The sequence below is a fragment of the Oryza glaberrima genome, chromosome 1 (assembly GCF_000147395.1).
Source record: "Oryza glaberrima chromosome 1, OglaRS2, whole genome shotgun sequence".
Classification (NCBI taxonomy): domain Eukaryota; kingdom Viridiplantae; phylum Streptophyta; class Magnoliopsida; order Poales; family Poaceae; genus Oryza; species Oryza glaberrima.
Window position 1 is genome coordinate 4,268,766 of NC_068326.1, and position 14,413 is coordinate 4,283,178.

A 14,413-nucleotide genomic window follows, 5' to 3' on the forward strand; every position below is an offset into this window, starting at 1 on the left:
TCGGTGGAACAAACTCGCCGAATCGATACTACAGCTGCCATAAGACCTTAGCAGGCATGCCCAGCCCGACTGATGACTCAAAATAGTCTGAAACTGGCAATTTTAGAGTATGCTCGTGTGGAAACTTTCTAGGTTAAGTATATTCTTCTCTTCCCTTTTCCAACTTCTACCTCTTATTTTTCACACGCATATTTCCCGAACTACTGAATAATGTATTTTTTTACAAAAAAATCTATTAAAAAGTTGTTTACAAAAATTATATAGTCTATTCTTTAAGTATTTAAACTAATACTTAATAAATCATTCGCTAATGATCTGTTTCTTTTTTTTGTCGAAAGGATTAGTTTCCAACGTATCCTGCCGAACACATCCCAAGTCAACTGGCCCTGATGCAAGTCTGGCTTGACTCTTTTTTTTCTCTTTACCTTTGCACTTTCGGGTGTGAATTAGGGGGGTGAAAATGGATCACATATGAAGGAATAATTTTCATATCATATTCTAAACTACAGTAGTTGTCTATAATCAGTGAGTCTATACTGAAATCTACGAGTTGTAGTAAAGCTAGAAAGGGTGCTTTTGACCCTAATTTTGTTTGTGTATAACACTATTGCATTGTGCACAAGATCTAATAAGTTCATATATTGAAGATAAGTGGACTCAAATCACTGACATCTGCTATATGGTAAACCACTGCTTCTCAACTCTCAAGACTCCTGACTGTTCTACTATATATGGAGGCCAACAATACACAATAATTCTCCTCCGAGTCTGAGAGAAAGAGCTAAACTCTAAAGTAAGGACTCTTTTGGAACACATGATTAACGACACTCATAGAAATTAGTAAAAAAAGGTTACATAATTAGAGACTTAGAATGCCCTAGCACTTCAAATCCTATGAATTAAAAAAAACTCTAAAAATGACCGTCTGAATGTAAGCAGGAAAAAGATAGGCACATATGATTCTTTTTTTCCCAATAGGTTGGACCTTAAGTTAAAAAAAAAAAATCAAAATTCCTATGTTTTGAGCAGACCCAAAGAAATCGCATATGATTTTTTGATGTCTATTCATTTGATCCAAAGGATCACTTAGGAAATTTTTTCCATGGAATTGAATTTCTTTTAAAAACCGTTTTGTTCCAAAGGAGCCTAATTCTGGCCGGATAAAAAAAAAAACTTCCACGGTCATCAAGCATTTATAGTGACCCATACTACTTCCTCCGCCTCGTATTGAATTCATTTTTAGCTCCTTCCATTTGTCCCAAAATAAGTTCTTTTATAAAGTAATCATTGTATTTGGAGTTTGTACAAGTATGAGAATTAGGAGAAGATAAAATGAGGAATAGTTATATTGGGAATTTGATAAAAACGGGGGATGAAAAATAAACTTGTTTTGAGACAGAGGTAGAAGTATTAAACTATCAAATGAGATTGTTGTGGTGATTGTACTACTCAAATTGAAAAGAAAAAAAAAACAATGGTACTGATGAGATTCACAAGTTGCTCATAGAGTGATGGACAGGAAGTGTACTGGGACAGTGTGAGTGAGGATGAATTGAAGGTACCATTTGTCATGAGACGGGCATATTCCATCACGTCCTCTATTCCCATCGGTATCATTAAACAACGGCTCATTTCCGTTGTCTCCCTCTGCACTCAGATCCAACGGTCCTGTATTCCCTGAAGTATTCTCATCCCAACCAACAGTGTCCTGCAAAGAGAGTAAGTCCTTCAAATTTGAAAAACAAAAGTCAGTATAGTATACTACCACTCGAGTACTGAGAATATACGTGTATTTGTTTTTACTAATTGCTGCAGCGCCGTACATCTATATATTTGTTTTACTTGTAATAAATTGGTAGTTACTGTAATATAAAAGTCGTCATGGTCAACACCCCAAACACACCGTAGTCACATGAGCAATCCTTACATGTGCAGCTTCGGTATACTCTACAGTATCCATTTCAAAAGATGGAAAATTAACATATTGAGTTGAATATTGTTTGTGGCTAAACATCATTTGAAAATTGTGGATTCATGTTTGATACTCTATCTGTCCTAAATATAAGAGATTTTAGTGTGGGATGTAACACATCCTAGTATAACGAATCTGGACATACTAGGATGTGTCACATCCCACCAAAATCACTTATATTTAGGGACGGATGAAGTATATGAATACGTTTTTTCTACTTAAAGATGAGCAACTTTTAAGTTTTGATTTTAAATAGTACTCCATCCCTTCTAAAATATAACAATGTTTATCTATGAATTTAAATAAATACATATCCATGTTTATAGCTAAAAATTAGAACGGACATAGTACGGTATAACGAATTTTGCCTAATTGCACAAGAAGATCAGGACCGTTGATCCAGAGAGATGCTTTTCTTGAGATCAGTATGGTGATGTCAACATGTCACAGGTGCCACAACGAGAATCACGCGCGTAGGAACCTTCCCTTACGACCACTTGATCGATCCATCATCACGCAGATAGTTCAAAAAACTGCGATAAATTGGCGTAAAACTCGCGTAGTTCCACAATTAAATTAACGTGATCAACCTGATTACGCCCCTGCTTGTCACTAATCATGTCCGGACTTGGTCACGTTCTTCTGTTCTTAATTACCATCGCTGAATAATTATGGATTTTTGGCCTGTTCGTTTGTTGGTTGATCTTGTCGTGTAGGTTGTCCCTTGTTTTCTTGGCCATGTTTTTGGGTGATCGGAGACGTAAACCCTACTGCCTAACCTGACACCTGATTGCTGTTCATGAATACGGACAGCACTAATTACAGTTTAAGTTGCTTGTTCAAACGGCAAAACATGGACAAAATGTGTGTCTTCAGCTATGGATTATCACTGGGTCTTCAGTCTTCTGCATCTCGAGCCCAGCAATGCTAGCTGCTGCTGCTGCTGCTGACAGTTTGGTTTCATGTGTCGTTGCGGCCATTCGATCGATTTGATTCCAGCCAATGATGTCAAACTAAGTGTAGTGTTGATTAATTAAACTAACCCAGCTCTCACTCTAATGAATCCTTCTGCTACTCCTCCTGCTCCACTAATTTAGTGATTAGCACGTGAATCGAGGCGGCTTTATGAGTAAGTATTGCATAGCCGTTTGTCATTAGCAGTCATGCATCTTATCTGTGTCCTAAACACTACAGAACTATATAAAGTAAAATACTCTACAGTGCAGTATATTTCTAGTGTTTTTTCAAAAAGTTTGGATGCTTTAGTTTGGGTCAAGTGCATGCCCCCCACTAGTTTAAGTCTGAAGAAGTAGCTTCAATTAATTATCAACTGGAGAGAGTCCCCATCATTTGAATTTTTGAAGTGGCTATGTGATCCCCTGATCTTGATGCTACTTTTGTAGCTAAATTAAGCAGATTCTACTCCTGACCTGATGAAGATGAACACATGACTTCTGGCACATAGTGTAGTTGAGATTAAACTATGGTAGGAAGATTGTATTTCTTATAGTCCATTAACACTGCTTAGTTAATTGTGTAACAATGGGTTAGTTGGGCATTGATCATAGTATTACTTTATAAATTAGGGCACTGGTTAGTTCCTACTTGGGATTTTGTCAAGTGATCTAGTCGTCACTACCGTTGGGAAGATTCGGCTTGAAAATATTAGAAAAGCATCACCACTTCTAGCTTAGCCTTCTATATGCTACTAGTACTACACTATATGAGTACAGATTATTACACTAGTTTAGAGAGATGGTGATTCGAAAACAAGGAGTTTTCATCAGCAATATAGCTAGATGATCGGACCAAATATGCGGGAATCGAACCAATTCCAATGAAATTTTTGTGAAGTTTTCATAAGAGCATTTCATTCCCAATGAGACCGAATCCGAACCGGTTTCGACGATAATTTTATAAGGTTTTTCATGAGAATGCTGCAGAGTAGTAGTACGTCGTGTGAGGCCCGCGAGAATTCGTCTGCCTGCCTGGGCCTCATTGTGCTGAGTAGTAGTCCTATATGTCTCGCTTTACAGGCAAAAATCTACCATGAAATCAGTTGAGCAACGCCCAAGGAAATTCTCAGCTGTCAGAGTTTCAGAGGGGACACCTGAATCGATCGATCGAGCTCCCAAAGCAAAGCTAGGTCGCTCTCAATTCTCCAGCCACTCACATTAACTCTGAATTGAAATCTCAAGAACTGTCAGGCATTCAGGCAATGGCTAAACTTTGGGGTTAGGACCACCTGACCTCAGGATCATTTAGTTATTCAGAGAGTGACCTCACAGCTGTAACCATTTTCGCTGGGAATGTTTCAAAGCATTGTTCAGGCCAAGCAAAGCACACATGTATAATTTGAATTGCCAGTGATCGATTAAGTAGAGCAGTACTTACTTCGCTGCATCAGTAGTGAGATTCTGATGCACTGGTGTGCTCTAAATTGGCTGCCCAAATCTTCATTAGAATTGAAAGCTTCAGTGGACCTCATTTGCTACTACAGGTTTTGCAGGGCAGAGGCACGAGGCAGACAATCCTTCAGAAAATCAGAATGAATCACTGCTTCTTGTTCAGAGATCAGAAATGCCAAGGATACAGTGCTCTTATTCAGTGCAAAGTATGGCAAGTGAGGAATTTCCTCGCTGTTAGTGAAGGAGTAAATCAAATCCATCACATTCACAAGCCACAAGTGGCACTGAAGAATGTCAGAGTGCATGGTTTGCCTCAATTCTACTGTACCACTAGTACTAATAGTAGTATCTTTTTTCCCCTCTCAGGACAGGAATTGATCCCAAATCAAGGACAGGTTGGGTCTTTCTCTCCAGGCACATAATTTTGCACCATTTTCGAATCGAAAACGTAAGAGGTGGGTTACAATGCTTAGTACAACCAATTTTAGTCTGTTTATTTCATCTAATCCAATGGATCAAATCTATATATACTACCACATCAACTACTGGTAGTAAAAAAAGAATTCTATTGATAATATAATTCATGAATAAGTGGTTACTAATTTATGAATTCATAAATCACTTCTACTAATAATAATACTGGTAACAGAATATTACCAACAAAGAGCGCCGTAAAGTTACTTAAGACGTAAACGCTGGCTACCCAAATAAAGGAATGGTCAGTAGTTCATCAGAAGGTCACTCAAGATTGTGAGGTGATTCATGTGAGTCTGCCTAGAGAGGACGAAATTCGTTTAGGTTGCTGAATTTAAGAGGGACGGCGCAGCCAGACTGCAGGAGAAACTGACAGCAACATATCGTCATTTCCTCATTGGATTGGAGTGTGCAATAAATAGGAGCCTGCGCTTCTCATTCTTGTGAAAAATGAAAAAAAAAAAGCTCATGAAAAAAAAAAGAACGAGGTTTTATTGCATGAATATGGCTGAAAAAGAATTATGGTGGCATTTCCTCCCCTCTCCAATTTGGCAACAAAATAGTGCAGTGTATATTTTATGTACCCTTTCATAGAGATGCTTTTTAGGATTTGTTTATTTTAGTTGCAAAAAGATCTCTTCTTTCAAGATTTAATAACCTTGTGGGACCGCCTATACATTTGTCGACAAATTTTCTTCTAAAAATTTGACAGATGTAATTATAGTACAATTGTAGTGTAATTACACTGTAACTTGCATGTAACTACAGTGTAATTTGTATATAAGTTTCACGTAATTTTGAATCGTTAGATCTATTACAAAATTTGTTCCGGTGAGGAAGAAAAAAAAATCACATCACACACATATGTGAAAGAATGTTCTCACAACCTCCATTTTACCGAAATAAATGTTAGAGTAAATTTCATAAAACTACATGTTTTATGGTTCAAGTTGCAGAAAACCACACATATTTTTGACACTTGGTACTTAAGTACATATATTTTGGTAGTTTAGTTTCACAAAACCACACTATCGATGAATGAATTCACCCATGATATAACGTGGTTGTTCCATTTAGGATGTGGACGTGGCATCCTATTAATTTCGTGCGATGGCTGGTAATAGGATGCCATGTCTTTCTCCTAGGTGAAACAACCGCGTCATTTCGCGGGTGAATCCATCCATTGATAGTGTGGTTTTGTGAAACTACACTACCAAAATATATGTACTTAAGTGTCAAGTATCAAAGTGTGTGCGGTTTTCTGCAACTTGGACCACAAAACTTGTAGTTTTGTGAAATTTACTCTAAACGTTATGGAGAGATTTTTGAAAGTTACATACATGTTACATTATAGTTACAGTGTAATTACACTACTATTGTATTATAATTACATCTGTCAAATTTTTAATGGAAAATTTGTTGACAAATATATAGCAAATTCGTAACCTTGTATATTTTGAGACGACATAATCTTCCAAGGCCCAATTGCAATTTGCAAAAGAACACAAGGACAGGCGGGCCTTCAGGGAAAGGCCACATTTAATTTTGCAGAGGTCTTGCAAGTCCAATGAAGAACCAGCCCATAGCTGAAGCGAGTGTTACTGGGCCATCAAAAAGCCCATTTATCTCTGTTACATTCCGACAAGAATATGCTAAAATTGCGTCAGTTCACTCGGAGCTAGTATGTAATGTATGTAAGCAAATCCGTTGATTAGCAGATTCACTGATTCAGTGGTTGGTTTTGAGGAAGGGCACTTGAAGAGGTGAAGGAACCAGTGCATGGCATTGCCAATAATATACTGTCAACTGCTCTGTTTTGCAATTAGAAAAAAAATGTGCTAACCTACCAAAACAACCACCTCTTCTTAGCTCCCTTGCGCTTGAGAATTTTGGCTTCCTCCCTTCTCCATCCCACGGACCAGTGCTTCCATCCTTTTCCTGCAAAGACATTAATGTAAAACAGAACAGCGAAAACGCAAACTTGACACGCAAAAACGAAGATGTAAGCCCATTTCTGAACTCAAACAATTGAAATTTTCATCTGGAGTAGCCATTCAAGAAGCACTTAACGTATCAGTGTATAATTTGTTCAATATCCTAATGAGCATGGGTGTAAATATGTTGTAACAGTTCATTCTGCTCTATCAATACATACGAGGCAAAACTTTTGCCCTCTTTTCAAGAGAGAGAGAGAGAGAGAGCATGGGTGGGATAAGGCCCCTTAGGCCTAGTCGGGATTTCTTGCTCAGTCTCAGATGATAGCTGAATATTCTTAATTGCTAAGTAAAAGAAATTGACAAGGCCTTTATTTTCAGATGTTTACAAACCAATCATCTGGATGTGAATAAAGAAACTATTCAAATGCATATGGATTATATTACACATTAATTAAGCACCATTCCTTCACTAGTTTGTCAATATTTGAAGTACATGTTCACAAGTTACAAGTGAGCCCATTCGACTATGACAGAGATGATAAAAACACATGAACAATGCAAGATTTAATACCTCGTATCCTCGAGCTGTCCATGCAAGCTCCATCTCTGGCAAAATCCCTCCATGCCCTCAAGCCCACTAGCAAGAATCATGCGCCTACAGAAGTACGAGACCACATACAAGCAGAACTGATGAAATCATGCCGATGAATTATTAACAAAAACTCAGTACACCTGATGATTTCTTTTGTCCAGTCTAATCTAATCAATACAATTAGAAAAAAAGTGTCTGTAGGCAATAGGTAGTGTTCTTAAAAGCAAAAGTCTGTAAATCATTTTATACGGTGCTGAAGAGTGGTCACAAGGCAATTTTACGTGTGCTTGGCTTTGTCCCCGGTGCTACTCATTGTCTCGTATGCCTGTAGAACAGCAGAATGCGTAGTATTGGTTACAAGTGTTTCACAGAGCATCGGCTTAACTTAACTAAACAGTAAACACCTAGGGCTCTCAATGTGAAAATTACTGGAGTATAGCGTATATAAGTTGTTTGTCTACATGACTTCTACTTATATGTGGTTTACAGTATCATTTTTAACCCCTTTGCTCTCATCTAAATCTATAAGAACAGGTAGAAATGCAGAATAATTCCTTTGGTGTTAATACAAGAAAATATGTGGGAGAACGAAGGCATATACAATTGGAGTGTGCTATCATCTCTTAATTATAGCCTGAACACTTCGGTGGGTTCACTGAAGCTTAATTTAGAAAGTATAAATACAAATGAGCTGCTAAGCAGAGAATGATGCTACGGAAATATATAGGGGGGAAGCAATCCTAGTTAGGTTACCTTTCAAGCAATGTGACTTCCAATTGGAGTTGAGTAGTTCTTTCCTTTCCTTCTTCCAGGGGCATCGAAATGCCCAGTTTATATTCACTGTCTACCATCTTCTCTCTTATTTCCTTGTCCTATAAAATAGGATATAAAAGCAACATATTAAATAATAAAAGGGAAAACCACTTGCAGTTTCAAATAGTTCAACATAACCTTACCCTTTTTGCAGCACATTGTCGGTAAAACACAATTTCATCTTGGCAAAAAGGCTCGATGTCATTGATTTGCAGGCCTGTGCCGTATAATATTTTTGAATAATACTTCCACACACAGAGAAAGAGAAACACGATTTTAAATGTCACAGAAACAGTTAACTCACATAAGAAAAGATTCCTGAGTATACCATCACAGGGCTCAACACCTTGAAGGACATGCGAGGCAATTTCTTTTGGTATGACAGGGGATGGTGGCTCACGCATGAGATCATCACCAACGAGAATGGTCTCTTCCATTGTTTCCTGTTTATCGACTATTGGGAAACAGATATGAAACAATAGCATCACGGGCACAAGCAGAAGCCATACATGATCACAAAGTTAGAATCTAAGGCTGGATTCTCTTATCTATTACGTATGAATACACAGCATATTGGGAGATTAGTTATGATTGTAATGTCATGTAGGTAAGTAGTATCTTGCAGATGCTTTATTGGTTATGCAGCTAGAAGAGGATTTTTACCAGCATTCCACCAAACTTGATATCATTTACATGAATGGAGGGGAAATAGAGCAAAGACACCAACTGAGCTAATCAACAAATCTCGGGTATCATTGTGTGCAGAAAATCAGCACAAGTTCCAGAAGTTGAAAGCCCAATGGAAGATTATACTAGAGAGAAAAAACTTAAGAGGCACCTGAGAAAAAGATACTATACGATGAGACTGAAATACTGAACATGTCCGGACTGACTCTATAAGGGCTTTGTTCACCGTATTTTGATTACATCCTTTCTTACAATACAAAGATAACAACACAAATTTTATTAATGTTACCATCATATTCTGTAGGATGATATGGAGTTCATTTTTCAAGACAAGAAATGGACTGGAGAGCTTAGTCCTTGTTGTCCTCCAAACCCATATAATTGGCAATCTACTCAGGATGACAATGCTGACAATAATGAATTTCAAAGTGATTTTCACACTGCACATCACTATAATTCAGATCGCCTATCAGTGCAAAAAAAGAGTTCTTTCCTTGTAGTTGCAGTTGTTAAATCCAAAATTAACTCGGCTTACCACTAAATTGCCTGTCATGCAACTACAATCAACCCAGGTCCGCACTAATCACCAACTGCACATTCCATCAGCTAAGACACAAATTATACCCCTAACTAATAAAAACTGTTCTTTCTACTCCCCCCCAAACTAACACATAATAACCAGAGAGCAGTAGGAGAAAGGGGATTACAAGAGGGCAAGCGCGTGCATACCGTCCATGATGCCCTAGTAAGCTTTCACGCCGGCGAGCAATCCGACGCGGCAAAATCGAATCAACTCCCTCCAGCAACAAGAGGAACAAATACAATACAGGTTAGCCTCCGACTTCGGGAGCAGAGGCGTGAAGCCCGAAAAGAACGAATCAAATGCAGAGATGGATACAAGAAATGGATCGGAGAGGAGCCGGACGGCGGCGGCCGGCGACCAACGGCGGCGCGCCGTTTGCCGGCGAGGGGATCGGAGGAGGAGGACGACGACGACCTGAGCCCTGAACCACCTGTGGGCCTTCTGGGCTTTTCTTCGCTACGATAGGCCCACACGTCTGTGCCCATGGGCCTGGTTTTCCGGCCCACGATCCATCGGCCCCGATCAACGGCTGTGATTCGACGAGGGTGAGCTAGGGCAGGAGTCCCCGCCTTCCGATGGAAAACGGACGGCGCAGATCGCGTCCCGCGGCGGCCGCGCGCTGTATAAATCCGCGGCCCCGCAGCGCGAGAAACCCTTCACCGCAGAAACCCTAGAGCTCACCCTAGCGCGCCGCCGCCGCCGCCGCCATCTCCGCCGCCGCTCGTCGAGCTCTCTCCATCTCCCATCCAGGTAAACGGCACACCCCCCTTGGATCTCTCCCTCTCTTAGGTTGCCATTTGTTAGAGTTTATCTTGTTGATGGAATGATGACGGGTGCTGGAAATGTGCTTCGCTAATGCTAGTGCTGCGATCTGTGATCCTTTTGCTGTGAGATAATTGGTCTTGCTGCTGTAAGTGTTAGTTTCTACGCGTTGGCAGTAGGTTCTTGGATCGAATGCAGCAGCGGGCGTTGGGTTTACTTGAAATGTTCTGTTTTTTTAATGTTACAGTTTCATGTGTGAATCATAGAATATTTGTTTCCGTATTGATGAAATGGACAAAAGTATGGTTAGGATCTGAATATGTAGTTCCACGTTTACGGGATGTGTACAAACTTGTATATGTTACATTCTATCTCTCCTGATTGGTTGTTACGCTCATTTATTTGCTTTGTCCTTACATGCTAGTGTTATATGTTAGATTCATTCTTTTGCTGTGATAGTTTATTTTGTGGCTAGTTAATGCCATTTATCTGTTTAGACTTTGCATCGCAGTCTTGGTCATTGTCACCTATGTTCGTCCTTTATTCTTAGGAGATAACATGCTTACCGATAGTTGTTAGTCACCTTAGTTGTTTAGATACATGAGGAGTTTCTGCTAATCATGATCCTTCTGTTAAGTTGAAGTTACATAGTCTGACCATATTTCGTCCCGATTTGTTCAGGATGAAGTTCATTTCTGCCTATCTGATGGCCTATCTGGCTGGCAACTCCAGCCCCACTGCGGAGGATTTGACAACGATTCTGGAGTCAGGTAATTTCATCTCCCTGATTTATGTCCATATTTGAAACTGTTCAGAAAATGTAATCTAGCCAATAAATCTGCTTAACTGGTGTCTACATTTTCTTCTGCTTAATCTGGCTAATTCCATGACTTCAGAAAGCAGTTTTTTTGGTCTAATTTTCTTAGCATTTAATTGTTAAATTAGAAGGTACCATTCTAAGGTTTGCATTCCTTTCTAAATGTTAGACTATATTTAGATTGATTGGTTTTGTTCTTATCTTCCTGGGTGCTTTCATTAAATATAATATTGAAGTAATAGTCATCCACTTCTAGCTGTATGTACTGTGAAATTTGACCTCAATGTTTATCTTTGTGGCAGTTGGTTGTGAAATCGACAATGCAAAGATGGAACTCCTGTTGTCTCAAGTGAGTGGCAAGGACATCACTGAGCTCATCGCTTGTGGCAGGGAGAAGTTTGCTTCAGTTCCATCTGGTGGTGGCGGTGTAGCTGTTGCTGCTGCTGCTCCTGCTGCCGGTGGTGCTGGTGGTGCTCCTGCAGCTGAGGCGAAGAAAGAAGATAAGGTCGAAGAGAAGGAAGAAAGTGATGATGTAAGACCAATGTTCTTATTTGTCTCAATTAGCATATTTTGCTCATTCATTATGTCTATGGTAGTTTGACATGACTTCTATTCAATGTATAATATCGTATGATTTGCAAACCGTTGCTTCTGCTATGCTTCTTATTGCCATTTAACATTCATGTTTAGTTTATTAGAACAAATACACCTAATGGTAACTAATTTAACTGTTTGCAAATTTATTTACAGGACATGGGCTTCAGTTTGTTTGACTGAGTGATGCGGTCACCTCTTCTATCATCAATACCAGACTTTGCGCAGGAAACTAGAGTGATGATGTTTGGGATTTTAGCTTTTCTTCTTTAGTTTAAGTTGAAAACACTTGAGGAAAGACTATGCTTCCTACTATGTTTTGATATGTAGTAACGCAGCCATAGGTTGCTGGTTACTTCACTGGTGAACCATGCTTTTGCTATCAAAATTCAATGCTTAATGGAGGATGAATTGTGCTCGGCAGTAGTTTTTAGCTGTGTTCAATTATGTGTCCCTATTTGTTCGGTGTTATCAGCTCCCAATTTGATTCATTTGAGCTACGTTATCTGTCTATCGTTCATCTTCCGAAGTTGTTTTCCTTTGATTTTCTGTTTTAGAGATTACGATAAGCCAGAAGTTACATCAGTAATAATAAAAAACTTTGGCAATTTTAAACGAGAAAAAAAGGCTATTTTTTGCATGCAGATGCAGTAAAAAATCATGTAAACAATTTCTGGAGTCTGCACATAGCAAATGAAAGATTAAGGACATGCGTAGTGGTTAATTTCAAAGTAGTGATAGAATCATAGAATTGCCATACAATCTAATGATCTCTCTCGAAGAGCAAAATATGTAGATGGAAACTATAGGACTGGCATATAATACGAAATGAACCAATCACGAAAGAGCTACTACTAAATTTGCCAGAATTCCATATCTCAAAGAGCAAAATATGGAGATGGAAATTATAGGACTATGGCATATAAATACGAAATGAACCAATCACGAAAGAGCTACTACTAAATTTGCCATAATTTATTTTTATGATTACTGCTTCAGAATGATAAGAAACAGAAGGTGCAGTGCAGAGTTGCAATCAGAATGATACTCCCTCCGTTTTTTAATGAGAAAATCTCTTATATATCCCTGAAATTTTTCCTAATCCCTTCTATACCCCTGAATTTTGCTTACTTCCTTGTATACCCTAAAATTTAATTTTGATCCCTTGCATACCCCTCCCGTTAGTTGACCGTGTATTTTCTATAAAAATGACCATTTTACCTTTGGATGAACAAAGAAATTCATGAATTACATTATTAAAAATATAAAAGCTTCTCACATGAAACTATTATAGTTATGAGTTGGTTGTGCGATGCATTATTTATAAAAAAATATTTTTAGATAATGAAATAAAAAATACGTATTTATTTTTTTAAAAAAAGGTCATAAAAATGAGGAGCATTCATATAAAGATAGGTATACCAATGTTCACAACATATTTTTTTTATGAATGCTCCTAATAATAAAGATCCATTGTCCTATTAAAATTTCAAATAAAAATCTTAATTTTTTACATTTATTTTATTTTCAAAATTTATGTCAAAATTTTCTGCACTAATTATTTAGTCTCATTAGTTTTATAAAATGCACACGATGTGCACTCAAACAAAATTTTCAATTGTTTTTGAAGCTTATATTTAAACCTAAAGCATCAAAGGCAAAAAGGACATTTGCAACCAAACGTAACAGTGAAATGATGGAAAATGTAACGGTAGGGGCATGGAAGGGATCAAATTGAAATTTCAGGGGTATAGAAGGGATCGGGTAAATTTTAGGGGTATGAAAGGGATTGAGTGAGTTTTCAGGGGTACACAGGGAATTTACTCTTTTTTAATAGATGAGAATGATACTCCCTCCGTTTTTTAATAGATGACGCTGTTGATTTTTTCTCACATGTTTGACCATTCGTCTTATTCAAAAATTTTATACAAATGTATAAGATATAAATCACACTTAAAGTACTATGAGTGATAAAATAACTCGTAATAAAATAAATTATTATTACGTAAATATTTTGAATAAGACGAATGATCAAACATGTGAGAAAAAGTCAACGGCGTCATCTATTAAAAAACGGAGGTAGTAGCAGATAACAAACAATACGGTGCAGCGCAAAGTAGCAATGGAGAGAATTTCCTTGCTTTTAAGCAGAAATTGGATAATCACATTGAAGAGAAACTGGATAATCTTCAAAAACATCACAGCCACCATGGTTAAACAATTACATGCATGATTTATGACACATGTCATGTACTCAACAATTCCAACATAATGACGAACTGACTTTTAAACAGATACCCAAATTTTGTGCTGATTATTTATGGGATTAATGACAGATTCTTGTATACATATACCCAGTTGCCCTCTTACTGCAGATTCTGAGTTCAGAAACCCTGTTCAACAAGGTAATCGCCAAGCCTCTCCACAACCATGTTGCACTGGCCAGGAGTCATCGGTTCCTCATAGATTCCAATGATGATGGATAGATAAGGTCTTCTTGACAGTAACCCCTCCAGTTCCCTGAGAAAATGTAACAAAAATGCGATACATGAAATTAGCATGTCTCTACAGAGACCAGCAAGAGCTTGTAGCAAATCAATTTTCAGGTAAAATTTGTAAGTTTGTTAAACATAAAATACTTCTGCGGTTGAGATAGTGTCTGAACAATTAAAGGTCTGGTCAATCTGCTTTCCGAGATAAAACGGTTTGATGAGAGAACGGAGATAGTAGCAGGGATGAAAATGGTCGGAAAAACCTTAGTGTGATTCAATTCT

General features: G+C 38.1%; 2 protein-coding genes across 5 annotated transcripts; one reads left to right on the top strand and one right to left on the bottom strand.

Moving 5' to 3' along the window:
• Positions 1-6,325: 6,325 nt before the first annotated feature.
• LOC127756752 (uncharacterized) lies at positions 6,326-9,897 on the bottom strand. 4 transcript variants are annotated; one of them, XM_052282148.1, is made up of 7 exons: positions 9,782-9,897; positions 9,613-9,676; positions 8,501-8,650; positions 8,340-8,413; positions 8,137-8,255; positions 7,363-7,446; positions 6,326-6,792 (listed from the first exon to the last, which is right to left on the bottom strand). In XM_052282148.1, exons 2-7 carry the CDS (start codon positions 9,617-9,619, stop codon positions 6,720-6,722), a joined length of 507 nt encoding a protein of 168 aa, XP_052138108.1. In that variant the 5' UTR covers positions 9,620-9,676; positions 9,782-9,897; the 3' UTR covers positions 6,326-6,719. The 4 variants fall into 4 exon arrangements, with proteins under 4 accessions (XP_052138108.1, XP_052138102.1, XP_052138098.1 ...); XM_052282142.1 differs by having other exon boundaries at positions 9,613-9,680; XM_052282138.1 differs by having other exon boundaries at positions 9,613-9,897.
• A 228-nt stretch (positions 9,898-10,125) lies between these two features.
• Positions 10,126-12,046, top strand: LOC127756783 (60S acidic ribosomal protein P2A). Its single transcript, XM_052282159.1, has 4 exons — positions 10,126-10,216; positions 10,910-10,998; positions 11,348-11,577; positions 11,796-12,046. Exons 2-4 carry the CDS (start codon positions 10,911-10,913, stop codon positions 11,820-11,822), a joined length of 345 nt encoding a protein of 114 aa, XP_052138119.1. The 5' UTR covers positions 10,126-10,216; position 10,910; the 3' UTR covers positions 11,823-12,046.
• The last annotated feature ends 2,367 nt before the right edge of the window (positions 12,047-14,413 follow it).

What these genes read in the sequence shown, in the direction of transcription:
- LOC127756752 (XM_052282130.1), bottom strand. Translation starts at nt 8,681, where the DNA reads ATGCTATTGTTTCATATCTGTTTCCCAATAGTCGATAAACAGGAAACA. An exon ending in GACAATGTGCTGCAAAAAGG is followed by an intron (nt 8,256 to 8,339) that starts GTAAGGTTATGT and finishes CCTATTTTATAG; the next exon opens with GACAAGGAAATAAGAGAGAA. An exon ending in GAAGTCACATTGCTTGAAAG is followed by an intron (nt 7,447 to 8,136) that starts GTAACCTAACTA and finishes GTACTTCTGTAG; the next exon opens with GCGCATGATTCTTGCTAGTG.
- LOC127756783 (XM_052282159.1), top strand. Translation starts at nt 10,911, where the DNA reads ATGAAGTTCATTTCTGCCTATCTGATGGCCTATCTGGCTGGCAACTCC. An exon ending in GACAACGATTCTGGAGTCAG is followed by an intron (nt 10,999 to 11,347) that starts GTAATTTCATCT and finishes TCTTTGTGGCAG; the next exon opens with TTGGTTGTGAAATCGACAAT. An exon ending in AGAAGGAAGAAAGTGATGAT is followed by an intron (nt 11,578 to 11,795) that starts GTAAGACCAATG and finishes ATTTATTTACAG; the next exon opens with GACATGGGCTTCAGTTTGTT.